The sequence below is a fragment of the Triticum dicoccoides genome, chromosome 3A (assembly GCF_002162155.2).
Source record: "Triticum dicoccoides isolate Atlit2015 ecotype Zavitan chromosome 3A, WEW_v2.0, whole genome shotgun sequence".
NCBI classification, from domain to species: domain Eukaryota; kingdom Viridiplantae; phylum Streptophyta; class Magnoliopsida; order Poales; family Poaceae; genus Triticum; species Triticum dicoccoides.
The window spans coordinates 444,326,814-444,343,358 of NC_041384.1; the positions used below are offsets into that span (position 1 = coordinate 444,326,814).

The 16,545-nt window shown below is 47.0% G+C and overlaps 1 protein-coding gene and 1 long non-coding RNA gene across 2 annotated transcripts; both read right to left on the minus strand.

The window, feature by feature from the left end:
* Positions 1-12,186: 12,186 nt before the first annotated feature.
* On the minus strand, positions 12,187-13,526 carry LOC119271606. The gene is made up of 3 exons (XR_005134632.1): positions 13,424-13,526; positions 12,892-12,986; positions 12,187-12,356 (listed from the first exon to the last, which is right to left on the minus strand). It is a non-coding gene; the product is annotated as an uncharacterized LOC119271606 (long non-coding RNA).
* A 169-nt stretch (positions 13,527-13,695) lies between these two features.
* On the minus strand, positions 13,696-16,117 carry LOC119272393 (translation initiation factor IF-2-like). The gene is made up of 4 exons (XM_037553891.1): positions 16,091-16,117; positions 15,622-15,773; positions 13,891-14,245; positions 13,696-13,763 (listed from the first exon to the last, which is right to left on the minus strand). The coding sequence occupies exons 1-4, from the start codon at positions 16,115-16,117 to the stop codon at positions 13,740-13,742; spliced, it is 558 nt and encodes a 185-aa protein (XP_037409788.1). The 3' UTR covers positions 13,696-13,739.
* Between the last annotated feature and the right edge of the window lie 428 nt (positions 16,118-16,545).

Sequence of the window (16,545 nt, forward strand, 5' to 3'; positions counted from 1 at the left end):
CTATCCGCAAGGATGACGAGGTGCAGGTCGACTGCAACCTTCTCCTTCGGAGTTGTGGCACAAATACAACGTCTGCTCCATCCCTATCCGCAAGGACGACGAGGTGCAGGTCGACTGCAACCTTCTCCTTCGGAGCTGCGGCACAAATACAACATCCACTCCATCCTTATCCGCAAGGACGACGAGGTGCAGGTCGACTGCCACCTTCTCCGTCGGAGCTGCGGCACAAATACAACGTCCGCTCCATCCCTATCCGCAAGGACGAAGAGGTGCAGTAAGCCAAGTCCATCCGAAGGCAAACACAAGCACATTCGGAGATAAACCAAATTCAGATAAATACTAAAAGGTTCCAAGCAGCGAATCAAAAGTACTCGGGCACCAAGCCAGAAGGAGTTTAACGGTTACAGAAACCACTCGGCATTCCGAGGAAAATTTAAAGCATATCCAAGTTTCATAAGATTGTTCACTCAGCCGGAGGAGGACTGGCAGGCTCCACGAATGAGTCCAGATCGATCCCATCAGCGATCCGAGTGGCGGCAGCAATGAAAGTCTCCATGAAGGACTGGAAGTCGTGCTTTTTGGTGTTAGCGACTTTGATCGCAGCCAGCTTGTCTTCACGAACCTCCTTGCAATGGACTCACACCAGGGATAGCGCCACGTCAGCACCACACAGGGCGGAGGATTTCTTCCATTCTTGCACTCGGTCAGGGATCTCGTTCAGTCGAGTCATCAGAGATTCCAGGTCATTCTGAAGCGTCGCCTCCGGCCAAAGCGTCGAGTCGATTCGAGAGAAAACCTCCTTCAGGCATGCGAGGTAGCTTGTGGCGTTGGCGATACGGGACTCCAGTCGGAGCACATTCATCGCAGTTTCGTCACAGACCGGGGAAGCGATAGGGTCCAGTCCCGTCTCGACCCTTCCAGTTTCTTTGTCAAAGTCTTGACAAAGTTCTGCAGCCAAAAGTCAGTTCAATCAACCGAGCAAAATCCGATGGCAATCATCAACACAGTTGGATTAAAAGAAATACCTCCCAGCACGAGATAAAGCTTCTTGGCGAGCGTCCTCAGATAAGCTTCTGTGTCGTTCCTCTTGCGGATCGCAGACTCCAACTTTTCATTCAGGGTGACCTTATCCTTCTACAGGTTGGTCACTTCGCGGTTAGCTTCATTAAGACAAGATGTCAGTCTAGTCACCTCTCCTTCAAGCGTTCTGACTGAAGCAAGCTTCTTGTCTGCGAGAGCGGTTTTGTCTTGGGCTGCTTTTTGCACGGCGGCGAGGTCTGAGTCCTTCTTGTCCAGAGCCAACTTCATTTTCTCTGCAAAAGAAATAATTGAATCAAAAAAGAGATCAAAGAGATACATTGAAATTCAGTCGGCAATCAGTTACCTTCCGTACCAGCGGCCTCATCTTGAGCTTTTTTCAGATTTTGCTGAGCCAATTCCAAGTCTAAGTTGAGTTGCCTCTGCTTCTCTTCGAGTTCGGCAAACTTGGAGATAAGTGTACAAGACTTCTGCAGGAGGCAAGAGACAGATCAATCGATAGGTTCGAAGGCAGTTCATTTTCGAGTGAATAAAACCTAAAGAAGTGGACAACAAGCTGTGCAGACCCCAGTCGACTGCCAGCAGTCGACCGCGGTCTCGGGGACTACACCCATTGGGTGCACTTGGCGTGCCCCCACCGGTTCTGATCCTACTCGCCCGGCCCGCCGGAGTCGAGTGGAAGGAGTAAAAAAAGAGAGAGAAAGAACAATTGCGTCGTCAAGGAAAGAAGAACTCAGACCACAGTCGACTGCCAGCAGTCGACCGTGGTCTTGGGGACTACACCCAGTGGGTGCACTTGGCGTGCCCCCACCGGTTCTGATCCCACTCGCCCAGACCGAGTGGAAGAGCGAAACTACCAAAAACGACAGTAACACCCAGTGGGTGCTCTAATTCAACGCGAACAACAGGAGATTGTGCAGAAGAAGATTTTTCAAGAACAAAAACAGTCGAAAAGTCTACTCACCTGGACGTTGGCCCGAAGAGCGGCACTAGCGTTGTAGGCAGCCTGACTGCTCTCGTGCACTATCTTCACCCGCTCCATCATCATATCAGCCTGTCGGATGGCTTCCGCAGCCGCTTCCGACTGGTTGTCTGGGACGGGGTAGCTGGTGAAAAAATGTGCAGACGACCCAGGTGCGGCTGCTTGAGGCTCTGTGGCGTGGAGTTGGATAGTTGAAGGAACCACAGGCGCGGTCGACCGCGTGGGATGCCCACTCGACAAGGGTGCAGCGAACGTCACAGTGGCCCTGCCCGCATCTTCAGCTTGACAGATGGGAGGCGTTGCAGTTGGTTCTTGCCGAGCCACCCTGCCAGCTGTTACCTTCTTGCTCTTCCTAGGCTTAGGAGCCACATCTTCGTCGTCGTCCGGAAGGTCAATGATGTTGGGTGGAGCTGCAAGACAGAACATTCGACCCCAGGTGAACCACTCGACCCTAAAAAGATCAAGAATCGAAATCGCAAGAGTTCATACCTAGGTTAGAGGTTACCGCATCCTCCATTTCCTCGTCCCGGTACTGGTATGAAGAGGTCCCTGGCGTAGCAGCACTACAAAGGCCCGCATTCAATCGGTTACACCCAGTTAATCCAATCCACATAAAGGACAAGTCAGATGGTTACCCGGAGATAGTAGGAACGGTCACTTTGATCCGAGGCAAAGCTTTGGGCGGTTTGGAAGAGATGGCTTTCGGCACTTTCGGCGCTGGAAGCGGCGCGACCTTGGATTGCTTTGGAGGCTTCTCAGTCGGCGTCGGGGAAGACGTCCTGGGGCGCTTCAAGGATTGCCCGATCGGTGCAGCCACCAAGTTTGGAGCGCGTGCCGAGTCATGAGTGTGCTTGGACCTCCTCTCCCTGCGAGGAGGCGAGTCGACTTCTTCCTCATCGGTCGATTCATCGCTCTCCTCGTCCTCCTCGGCTTCCGAATGCTCCTCGCCACTCTCGCCCCCGCTCCCTTCTTCTTCAGTGTCGGGGTCCTGCACTTCGTTGGGCATCGAGTACATTTCAATGAGGGCCTGAAAGGATAACAATCAAAAGACATTCAGTCGACCACAAGTGGGACATCACGTGGTGAATCGGAAAGATACTTGATAAAACAGAAATATACCTGCTCCGGCTGGCGCGAGTTGTTGAATGGAATCACCCTCCTGGATCCCCGAGGGTTGTCTTTGTTGCCAGTGATTCCCCTCAACCAGTTCTCCAAGATATCCTCGCTAACCTCCTCCGGGTGGATCCGAGTGGTATCCTCGAGCCCAGAGTACATCCACATCGGATGATCGCACGCCTGAAGAGATTGGATGCGTCGACCGAGAAAGACCTCCAGTAGATCCATCCAGGTCACTCCGTCGCGGACAAGCTGGACGACCCGTTCAACCAGCTCCTTGACCTGCGCCTTCTCTTCTGGAACTACCTTCAGAGGAGCAGGCTTCTCCACTCGAGCCAAGGAAAAAGGAGGAAGTCCAGTCGACTGGCCAGGGGTTGGCTGATCCTTGCAGTAAAACCAAGTCGACTGCCAGCACCGGACCGAGTCAGGAAGGATCATCGCTGGGAAAGTACTCTTGCTCCTCATCTGGATCCCCAGACCACCGCACATCTAGATCACCCACGTCCTCTCGTCACTCGACTTGGCCTTTTTGACCGACTGGGAACGGCAAGTGAAGATGTGTTTGAAAAGCCCCCAGTGCGGGCGACAGCCCAAGAAGTTTTCACACATGGACACGAAAGCGGCCAGATAGACTATGGTGTTCGGAGTGAAATGGTGGAGCTGAGCCCCAAAGAAGTTCAAAAAACCTCGGAAGAAAGGGTGGGGAGGCAGTGAGAATCCGCGATCTACGTGGGTTGCTAGGAGGACACACTCACCCTCTCTAGGCTGCGGCTCGGTTTCGTCCCCCGGGAGCCGAGCCGACTTGTGGGTGATCAATCCCCCCTCCACCAGGTCATCGAGGTCGTCTTGCGTGATTGCCGAGCCGATCCAGTCGCCCTGGATATAGCCCGCCGGTAGGCCAAACCTCAATGAGGATCCGCCCCGGCTGGTCCGCTTGCCCTTCGCCTTCGCGGTCGCCTTCTTCGCGTGTTCCAACACCGCCATCTTATCCTTCCCCATGGTGGCAGATCCAGCTCGAGCGGAGATCCGGCGACAAGGCGGAAGCGAAAGTGGCAGAGGGATCGGGAGAAAGAGAAGAGAGAATGGGGGCGTGCGGAGCAGAGGCCTGGCCCGAGACCTTTTATAAGGCCTTCCACCGAGTGGCTGACTAATGGACCCAAGCGATCTAAACAAATCCTACAACAGTCGCGCGCGCAGTACGTGGCGAAAAAGGTGGCGCGGGGATCGAGGAGACTTACCTAATCCGTCCCGATAACCTCGTTTCCTCCCGTCTGGCGCGATTCCCAAAATTCGAATCCCGCGAGATCCGCGGAGAGCGGAGAGTGGAACAACCTGTCAGACTGAAGACAAACAACCTCTACATCATCATTCGGAATTCAACCATGAAAGTTCACTCGACAACAACCAAGAATGGACCAAGGCGATTGAGAAAGGAGTCGACGTCGTCTCCTCAACTCATTATTTCAGGACAAGGCATATTCATAGCACAAAGAGTGGGTCGGAAGTGTTCTCGACCCCTTCCTCACTCAAACCCTGATCCATTCGAGGGCTAATGCTGAAGCTATGTACCTAGGGTAGGGTCATGGACCTGTCCAGCATACCCTCCCAAAGGACATCTTTACAAAGAATCAGAAGCAGTCGAAGAGAAATCATCATCCACTCGACTGTGGAGATGCGCTCACTCGACCACCTTGAAGACACTCAACCACCAGAAGATGAGGAACCCTCCACTCTGCAATGGTTAAGACTTAAACCATAGCATTATGAGCATTTATGACATTTACTGTAGACGTTACCTGTAACGCCTTTCCTTTATGAGCATTGAACTCTGTGTAACGGAGGGGAGCTGGGGTCCTGGCGCACTCTATATAAGCCACCTCCCTCCTCTGGTACAGGGGCTCGCACTTTTGTAAACACACACACATATAATCCAGTCGACCGCCTCAGGGCACCGAGACGTAGGGCTGTTACTTCCTCCGAGAAGGGCCTGAACTCGTAAAACTCGTGTGTACAACTACTCCATAGCTAGGATCTTGCCTCCTCATACCTACCCCCCATTCTACTGTCAGTCTTAGATCCACAACAGTCGGTGCACATCTGGTTCTCCTGACGTCAAATGTGCTGATTTAACTCCTGGATAAAAGCTGCAATTGATCTATCCTTCCTGGTGCTATTCATCTCCCAGTGCTCATCTCGGCGCCCACAAATCTAGTAGATGGTATCCTTGAGATCATTGCGGTAAACTTTTCCAATATGTCCCATGGCGATGTGAGCTGCCATGCTCTTTCCTAGACTCCAGGTTGGTGCATCAAAGGAAAACTCTATGGGCTCGGTGACTGGCATGAACGTCCTTCCTAGAACTTGAACTTGAATCATCCAGCGCTCCTCTTCAGGTAAAGTGGCGTTGTAGGTTCCGGTGCAGCTTGGTACTCCTATGTTCAGATATCTAGTGACTTCCTTCAAATGACGTCCAAAGGGTGTATCTTCATCCGGTTGCATGAACTTGTTCCTTGCATCCGCCATCCTAAAAGAGTAGAAAAGATGAGGAGTCAGAATGAGAAGAGTGGGTAGTGATCTAGGGCTTTAGCTTAGTGGTCGTGTCCTACATTCAGCGTGTGCTCTGATACCATCTTGTAGCGACCAGACCTCAAACGGTCCAATCTCTGTGCTCCGGTGTCATCCCTGGATCAGTAATGCTGACACCACACAGTACTTGAAGGATTTATAATAGAGTGGCAATCACACACTTATTACATCGAATGTCTCAAAAGAGAACTTATTACAATAAATATGGCTTAAGGCCATCTAATAACGATAACAGTGGAAGGCTTGGAAGATAAGTGAGTCCATCAACTCCAACGGCATCACTGAGTATAGAACCATGACCAAAAAGCACCTTACTCGTCGTCTGAAGAGTCTGCAACATGAACATTGCAGCCCGAAACGGGTCAGCACATGGAATATGCTGGCAATGTAACACATAGAGAGCAATGAAGGAATAAGGCTATACTACATGCATATTTGGCTGGTGGAAAGCTCTATGGTTACAGTTTTGCGTAAAGCCAATTTTTCCCTACTGCAAAGGAATACATTTTAATTAACTATCATGGTGGTTGTTGAACATTGAGAATGGTTGACAGCATTCTCAATCCCAATTAAGTAACATCATTAAAACCCAACAAAATTAATTAGAGTAATATGATGAGATTCACATGATAATCCAAGTACTAGATACTCAAGATGTCCATAAACGGGGACACGGCTAACCATGATTAGTTTATACACTCTGCAGAGGTTTGTGCATTTTTCCCCACAAGACTCGATCTCCTCCGTTGAAATTCTCGCACTACATGATATTTGAGAAACGGATGACCGAGACACAGTCTTCAGAAGCACTTGCACCTTACGAACAGGTAGACCGTACCAACCTACATCCCCTACATCTGCTAGTCTACCACTATAAGAGTTCGCACGACTTAGTCAACTATGCTAGAGCCCATAGTAGCTTGTGGCTGCACACGTAAGTTTCTAGTATGAATAATCTCATGATCCCTTTGAGCCTGGGTGGCGGTCCAAAAGAAAAACAGGCAATCGCTGGAATACTCAGGTGCCTCAATCCACCCAGATGTGTGTTTAAGTTGCCACCTTAGATAAACCATTAATTTAACAATCTCACATCTGTCATGAATACACTCACCCAATCCACGTCTACTAGCATAGCATGGCATAATAAGCAAACATAGAAGTAACTTCCAAAGGTTTGATAATAAAACAGGTAATAGCTGCTACCTCATCTACTTCCCAAACCCACAAATTATTTAGATCCTAATCATGCAATGTGTCAGGGTTGATCTAATGCAATAAAAACTGGGTAATAGGGAGTATGATCAAAGTGTTACTTGCCTTGCTGATGATCCACGAAACCTAGCGATTCGAAGTAGCAAGCGGCGCACTCCGGGTACTATATCACAAACAAACAAGCATACAATAAGTACTCGACTAATGCACAGGTAAAAATCAAATAAGAGATCTAACCAGAAAGTTCAACTTAAGAACTCTGGTTGACAAAAAGAATCAAATCGAACGAAGCAACGAAAGACAAACGACAAAAGAAATAAGCTTCGTTTACTATTCTGGATCTAGGTCAAATTTTATAGAATAAAAAACTTGTTTGAATTGGTTAAACGGAAAGAGGGTTTCGAGACGAAACTCCGGGCGCTTGAATCGCCTGATTCCGATAAACGAGCGAAAAGTTATACTAAAACAAAAATCGGATCAGAAATCGCGATCAGAAAAAATCGCGAATTTAATCCGAGAAAAAGAAAAATGACGAACAAATTAACGAATGAACGTTCGTTAACTGGATCTAAATGAAGAACGCGTTCGTTAAAACGAACGAACAAGCGAACGCTCGCTAATTAACTAAACCGAGAAAAAAACCGATCTATCTAAAAAACGAATCTAAAAAAATCGAAAATAAACCGGTGAAAACCAACGGTTTTAAAAAAAACGGCGGGCGGTGCGACCTCGTCGGCGGCGAGCTCCGGCGGCGGCAGCGCGGGCGGAGGCGGCGGCGGCTGCGGGGCGCGGCGCGGCTAGGGTTTGGGCGGGCGGCGCGGCTTGGGCTGGGGCGGCCCGGGTGGCTCGCGATATAAAGCCCCGGCCAGGTGGAGTCCTGGCCGGACACGGCCCAAGGTCGGTTCGTTTTTTTTTAAATAATTACGCTCAGAAGAAAACAAAAGGAATACTAAACGGACTCCAAAAATCCCGAAATAAATTTTCTCCGGCTTCTAAAATCATGCCGCACAGGATGAACATTTATTTGGGGCCTAAATGCAATTTTGAAAAGCGTACATTTTTCCTAAATTCAAATAAAATAGCAAATAAATCCAAAATAAAAACTTATTTGATTTTATTATTAAATTCTCAATATTTCTTTATTTTGGGAAAGCCATTTTATTCCCTCTCTCATATTTTTATGATAGAAATAATTGAATATAAAATAAATCAAATCAAATGATCCTATTCTCAAAATTTGAGGAAAACTCAAATATGAAAATAACGAAATCCCCAACTCTCTCCGAGGGTCCTTGAGTTGCGTGAAATTTCTAGGATCAACCAAAATGCAATGAAATATGCTATGCAAAGATGATCTATTGTATAACATTCCAAATTGAAAATTTGGGATGTTACAAGAGCGTTGAAATGCTTAGTGCTTATCTTTGAATTACACTGGAGCGACTTCTGTCTTTTCTTTTTTGTATTCAGCAACACTGCGTCAGAGTCTGAAATACCCATGCGTAAAAAAACAATAGCGTGACTATGGGTGAAGTGTGTGCACAAGTAGTACAGTGTAAATGTAGCAGATAGCAGGTCGGTGAGAAATAAATGACGGGGGACATATGATAGCTCTACAACATGCATGGCACACGAAATTACTAGATTCTAGGATTTTGAAATATGAGCACAGGGATGGCTGGGAAATGAAGATGCTCCTCTAGCACACCACAAGGTGTGGTCCTATGAAAATAACAATCGACTGAAAAAAAATAGGTCAGTCCATTTTTTCTGCACCGTACGATGTACAAAGAACGGGCAGATCGCCTTCATCTACCTCCAACCAGTCAGTGTTACGATTTTCCTCGAAACGCCAGTGACCATCGGCCCAGTCCCCTACCTTCGCCTTCCCCTTGACCTCACCGCACCACCGTGCTTGGCAGCGCCCCCCGGCCATCCCTTCAAGCCCCGCCAACCTCAGCTCCTGCGACCCACACCCCTATGATAGACCCCGATGCGCCGCTTCCCCGGCGAACAGACGGACTAGGTGCTCTGCGTGCCTAAGCAGGCGCTGCTTCTTTTAATTGTGATTAGACTGACCCTGAATTGAAATCCAGGCGGGCTACTGACCTCTAGCAAAGGTGAAATAGTAAATGGGAGGAAACCTTGTGCATTTAGTATCACGAAGAAGATGCAGTAAGAAGCGCTCAACTAGTTTCTTTCGTGGGATGAATACGGTGTGAGCAGAGACGTAAGATTTGCACGAATAAGGGAAGAGGAGAACCTCTTTCTGCTAGCAGTGTTGTGTCCTCCTTCTATTTTTCCAATGTTCTTGTGGTTTGCTGGAAACGAGAAGTTGTGGAGGATGGTGGAGCCTTGGACGAACCCATGGCCAAGTTGTTGAGTGTAGTGGGGTGGCCGTCTGTCAGCAGCGGGGAACCATATCCGAGGAAGCGAACGACGGCATAGCGGGAATAGCTCCGGTGCGGTGAACGGTTGCGACAGTGCAGCGGCGGTGGTGAGGCGTAGGACGGCATGGTCAAAGTGGTTCTGGTACGACGCACGTCGGCCTCAGCGTTGTGGAGGCAGCTCTGCCTCAGCTTCAGCTGCTAAGTCCTTGAGGGCATTGCGTTTGCGGTTGCATTGGACGATGACGTCGAGGTACTGGCTCCGGCGTGATGGAGGAGGGCGGTGGTGGATTGGGCACGATGGGGTGGAGGACGGAGGAGGCTAGGGTTTCATGGCTCGTGGAGAGGGCGTTTTGGCACCCACGGAGTATGAATGGGGAAACATAGGGATGGGGAACTAAGGGGGAGCAATGTTTCGGTTTAGGACGTGCTTGTTTGAAATTTGGGGAAAGTTACAAACTTTTCCCCATCTAAAATTCCGAACATATTGCGGGTTGGGGTTAGGACAGTAATCTCAAGTGTCCCAAATGGTGGGCGGGATAGATTTCGGTTCAGCGCATGGGTGTTTAGGCACCCACGGCATACGAATTCTTCTCGGAGGCGGTTGAGACTGGCGTCTTGGTGAAGTTACAAGCCTACCCCGGTTTAGACCTTTGGACATCCGGCCGATAGGCTACACGGGCCAGAGTCAGGACAGTAATTTCCTACCACCAAACATTAGTCTCGCGTGGTTTCGGGTGACCAGAGGCTTATTTGGTGCTTCGTTCAATATTTGGGAACAGAAGCATTAACGTTTTTGGTTCTCTTGAATTGAACTTTCAGGATTTGTCAAACTTCACAAATCTTTACTCTTGAAAATCTTAAAACTACGATTATTTTGGAATGGAGGGGGTACATTTGAATGTACATTGTACAAGAGTATATATTAAAAAATATGCAACTTACCTCAGTTCATGCATGGTTCCAGATATAATCTCCTTGGTTGCAAAAACATAGTTAGACATGCGTATGAATATATAGCATGTTCAAATGCACAACAAAGATTGATGCCCCCTTTTAGATCTGATTTACAAATGCCATTATCTCGGGTTCAAATAGATGAATGCACTTCCTATGAATTCGAATCTTTAAAACCCCCTTTATGTTGAATTCAACTTGTATTCTATTTCGTATCTAGCAATTTGGAATGTATCCATGTAAGTGACAAATGTATAAAGTGCTTCACACTAACAACATGGAGTGCACTAATTAATGTTTATATATGAATTGAAAAAGGAATGCATTGCCTATATTTCAAATCGCTCTCACTCTATGGATCGATAATATGAAATAAACACATCCACATGCTAGAATTCAATAGAGTATGGATGTCTGATAGACCGGTTTTCATTCATACGCAAATTGCAAAATTGATGATCTCATCCAAAAATAATAATGCCATTTATATTTTAATTTAATGCGTAGAACCGCCTTTTACATGTAGATGCACTAGGCCTCGGCCCGTTCTCGCAAACACGCTATATATATCTCTATCTAACGCATAAGTGCACACACTTTATATACATTGGAATTTCTCTTTCACACATGCTCACAATCTCTCCCGGGGTGTCGGGGTGTCTCATGCATACACTCTCTCTCTATATCTCTCTCTCTTTCTGACTACTATGTACCACTCTTTTCACTCATGTCAGTTGGAAAACACTATTTCTCTTACATGCATATATACACACGCACAGTCTCTACTAGCCCTCTATATGCACATATATGTGCCTACGTGTCTCCTGCACACACATTATCTTTAGGCCTCTCTCGCACACATTGCCCCCCCCAGAGACACACCTCTCTATTAGTAGTTGGCAGATATGATTCCATCAGATCATTCGGTAGGATATCCCTGACTGTTAGGCTAGATGGTAATATGAGGCAAACTTTTACCCAAGTTCGGACCCTTGCAGTTGAGGAAAAAGCCTACTCCTCATACTGTATATTAGTGATAGGGGTGTGTACAAAGTACACGTGAATACCAAGCATTGTGTGTGTGTATACTATCGACGAACTAGCCCCTAGGCTTCAATAACATACTCGGGGCCTAGGGTTACAAATCATATATAGCCGGCTTATCACCAGTGGGGATAGAGTCCTCCACGACTCTGGTAGCTTCGTGTTGTACGCCGAGTCCTCCACATGGGTCTTCGTATAATGCGTCTTGGTCCAACCTATGTGGCGCAGGATGGAACCGACCCATGAGTCACTGCAAGAAATATGTCAACTTGTGACCTTGACTATTGGTCACTGAAAGGTCATTGTTTTTCATTTCTGACCTTTTTTAACCAAAAACAGAAGGTCAAAAGCTGGTGGTCGTAAACTGAAATGAACGACGTTTACGACCAAAATATGCCTATTGTTTTGTTTTGGTCACTAGCAACCCCCCCCCAGGCCACGTAGGCATCCAGCGTGGCAAGCTGATGTGGCACAAGATTCAGCCCGGTCCAATTCAGTTTTCTACATGGGCCTAGCCCAACAATTCGGCCTTTTTACTATATATTTTCTCTATTAATTTTCTCTAGCTACATGGGTTATTTTTTCTAATAGTTTTGATTTCTACATTGGCCTGAACCAACAATTGGGCCTTTCGTTTTTGGGCCATGACCTTTTTGGCTCAACAGTTACATTTCTTTTTTTAGTTACATTTCTTTTTTTAAGACGGATCCAAGAGTCAGATGGGTTTGAGTGGGTCCCAATGGTCAGAGTCATGTTCTTAAAATTTTGATTTTCCAGTAAATAAAAACAAATATTTAAATCAGAACTGACTGAAAACAGAAGTTATACTTCAACAACCAAATTTGGCACCTTAGAATCAAACATACACCACGTTTATAATCGAACATACTTCACATCAGGTTTACAGCCACCAAGAACACAACTAAATATCAAAATATAACTATCTATCAGAGTATAACTAGCTCCAATGAGCTAGAACTCAATGCTTCTTCACTTCTTGGAGCCCACGATGAAACACGAATGAAGTACAGCATCTGCAAGTTATCAAACAATATGGTAAGGAGCAAAATAAAGGCAAATCTAAAAGCACATTAACTTGTAGGCAGTCTGTGTGCATAAATAAAGTAAAACAAGCAAAATGAGGCATAGAAATCAGTGGATACAAGTAGTTACTATCAGCAGCAAGTAAATACTACTCCATTCACATCAGGTTTACAATCCTATAAATGCGACATTTTTATCATGTAAGCATAGAAGGACAAATTAAATATCATTTAGATGTTTGAAACAAAGAACCAGAATTTAACCATTCGAACAGCAAAAAAATTGTTCCAGTAGATCATATCCGGTTTAAATTAACTCCTTTGACACCAATATTATACAACATCAAACAAGTATACATACTGATCAGGTTTAATTAGCACATAGAAGCCAAATACCAGTAACTAATGTTTAGTACACAAAGACATGATTCTGCTAAGTAGACAAGAAAATGGCTATCAGTGTATAAATAGCACATGATTTGTATACATAACTCCTGTGTTCAAGAACTTGATTAGAAAGCAGTACCCTAAAGAAAGTAGGAAGCAAACATTTTACTTCTAAAGAAGGAAACCCAGATCAGCACCTTCACCATGACCGCAAGCTTGACCTGGGTATGCATACTTTAAAACAAAGGGCATTTGATTAGGCGAAGGAAAAAAAAGTTTAATTCAGCTAATGTATATTCTGTAGTACATAATTCAACATCATGCAAATGCACTATAGACACTGAAAGAAGAAAACACATACCCACATTGTTATATATAGTTCTGCTAGGGAATTTTAGAAACATAATCAAATGCAAATAGGAAGAACACCAAGATTGGTTTCTGTACAAAAATAAACTACAGCTAAAGGAAGGGTAACCGATGAAGAAAAAATCCTGATATACAAAGGTAAGCTCATTGTGCATTTTCTTTTTCAATGTGATACACAATAAGCATAAGTAACCACCAAAATCTCTCAATACCAATCATTAACTAGAGACCTCCCGGGAGCCAAAGCCCTAACAGCCATGGCATCGAATAGAAGAGTTGGTGTGCAAAGAAAAAGCGACTACCTCTCAGGGGCCGTAGACGGCGGCGATGACCCTGGTGTTGCCCATCTCGAACAGCGCCGATCCGTCGGCCCTGGAGAAGATGTCGACCTTGCCCTTGAGCTGCCGCATCTGCAAGGCAAGGCAGCAAACAGGAAGAATCAGAGGCAGTCGAGCCGGCATGAAGAGGATGAGGCTGCTTTGTTGTGGACAAGAAGATTTTAGCTAGGTATGATTGTTAAAAGAAATCAACAAGACAGTGTAACAGTAGCAAACAATATTCAGAGCATCATTACCCAGCCATACTCTCCGCGGACCCTTTCCACTCCATACTCCATGCCTACATACACTCCAGCAACAGCACCTGCAGATTAACAGAAGAAGCATCCGAATGTGTCAGCGAACATAAGAAGAAACGGATGAGTGTTTGACGCCAATGCATTTATATCAGCTAAATAAAACAACAGAGTAATACGCTTCTACTTGGTTACCCCAATATGCGCCAACAACAGAGTTGGCGGGGCGGGAACTGCAGCTGCAGCTGCAGGCTGAGGAGCGGGGGCTGCAGGAGCACCATTAGCCCGACGCGCTGCTCTGGCAAGCTTACGCCGGCGCTTGTCCTCCTTTTCAGCAATTGTCTTGGCGGACTTTGCAGCATGTTTCTTGGCCACCCTGGCAAGCCCGATGGCGTACCGCTCCTGCTTCCTCTCATCTAGCCTGCGCTTCTCAGCCTCCTTCTGGTCGCTGGTTGGGGGTGCAGGCTTTATGCGGCGCTCCACATTCGCCTTGTGGCTGGCCTTCTTGGCCTCACGCTTGGAGACAGGGTCCAGGCGCTCCATCTGGAGACTGATAGATAGTAATAAATCACACTGTTAAATCCTGGAAAATCCATGTACTCTGCAAAAGATATATTATACAGTATTTGACTAGCAAGTAGCAACCAGGCCTGTGTAACTTTTACTAATTCAAACATGTGTTAAAAATACTCAGTAATAGACAAATCTGCAAGCTAAGAGTTATCCAAATACTAGTAACTCACAGCAGGTAGAAAGAACATTTATATAGAGTAGCCCTAAACAAAACTAGGCAAACATCATGCTCAGAGTTATACAAAGAACTGACAAATAAGCACATTTTCAAGAAAAAAAATAGATGGTACAGAGCACCATGTTCATAGTTGCCTGCACAAACTGCAAATGTGCTTCAACAAATAATTAAATGGTTTAGGGAATCAAAACTTCTTGCTGGTGTAGCATCAGTAACAAATAATTCAAGACTTATGTATCGCAACAGAAAAGTCAAACAACAATAAAGAGGTGAAGTATGGAGATCAATGTGCAGCACAACACTCTAACATCAGGTAATGATAACACCCCAGTAATAGATTAATTTTATATGACCTGAGGGATTCAGCTAGAATGATAAAATGGTGAAATGCTATGGAACTTACAGATTGAAACCAAACATGAAAGCTCAATAGAACAATTAGGCTAGGACAGTACTCAACCAAACTCATCATGTGATCCTACTCAAGTTTTAGTTCCCTGTTCAAGTTAGGGAAACATACACCAACTCTACCAAAAAGCAACCGTAGATTATGTAATCTTGGCAAGTAATGATGACTCTGCTTCATATTCTATTTTGTTGGCAAGCAAATCAACAAGCTTAAAGTTCATCCACAACGGAAGGACATAACAAAAGCTTGAATCCAAGCTAACAGTAACTACTGTCACCTCACAAGTAACAAAAAAGGACAAACCTAACAGAGCCCACCACAATTTTCATGCATGAATTCCATCGAAACGGCCGCAAATTCTCACTAGTAGTGAAACAGACATACACAGTCGCTACTAGTGAAAACAGTTCTGAGGCATACACAATCATTACATCTCGAGGCTGCAAGACAGTAATATGCGAGAATATGGCATACAAGCGAAACCACATCACACTATTTTTGGCAACAACAATGGGCCGTCTGATCCCACTAATGATTCCCAAATCCTAAAAATAGTTGTCACCCATGAACCAGCAAGTCAACGTAGCACCTAAGATTCAAGTATCTGGACTAGCAACACAATTTGCAAGAGCCAACTATATCAAGAGACATACTACCGAGTACTGACATACCACCAACTTGCTACGAAAGAAAGAATACATCTAAAAAGTTCTACCAAAAGAGAACCACCAAAATCTAGTTCTAGTCAGATTATGCAAGTACTGACATTTCACAAACGGTGTTGCTCTGGTGCTTGACGACTCTAGACAGCACGGGGGTGCCATGGTGGTGGTGGTGGTGGCGTCCTCTCCGGCGACCGGCGACCGGTGGTGGTGGCGGGCCGGGGTGGGAACACCAGGAGAACTCGACAGATCCGACCTGGAAACCCAAAAGAGCAAGTAAATTCAGCGCGTGAACCGAAGCAGAAGAGCCTCCCTGCGCGAAACCGCGAGGCGGGTTAGAATTAAGCGAGGAGGGGAGGGAGGCGGGGCTTGGCCGACCTGCTCGATGTGGCCCTGCGGGAAGTAGAAGACAAGGTCCCTGACGAGCGGGACGGTGACAAGCGGGCCGACGCAGGCGTGCTAGAGCTCGTCGTAGAGCGGATCCCCTGCTCGGAAAACCAGCGTCGGCAAACATCAGCGACCAACGAGGAGGAGGATTGTGGCCGCGCTGGCCAGATTCGGAAGGCTGCGTACCTGCAGAGGGGCCTGCGGCGGCGCCATGGCGGCGGGCGGCATCTGCTGCTGCTGCTGCTGGCCAGCGGCGTGGCGGGAGGAACCCTAGCCGCTGCCATGGGGATGGAGCTCCAGGTCCAAGCCCTTGCGGATCTGGGAGCCGCCGCCACCGCCTAACCTGCTCGCGCGCATGATCTCCATCTTGTCTTCCAGTGAGGTGAGGGGAGGTGAGTGGAGGTGAGGGAGGAGGAGAGGGGGGAGCGCCAGCGGCGAGGTCGGAGGGAGACGGCAGCCAAGATCTGGTGCCGGAGGTGGCGGCGGCAAGGGAGGAGTGTAGCGCTAGGGTTTGCGCGAGAGAGAGGAGGGCTGGGTGGGGTTCGCGCGAGAGAGAAGGGTTGGGTGGGGATTTGCTGCCGTCGGATGGGGTGGATCGAAGGACCGATGGATGGACTGATGTTTGCCAGGTCATTGATCCA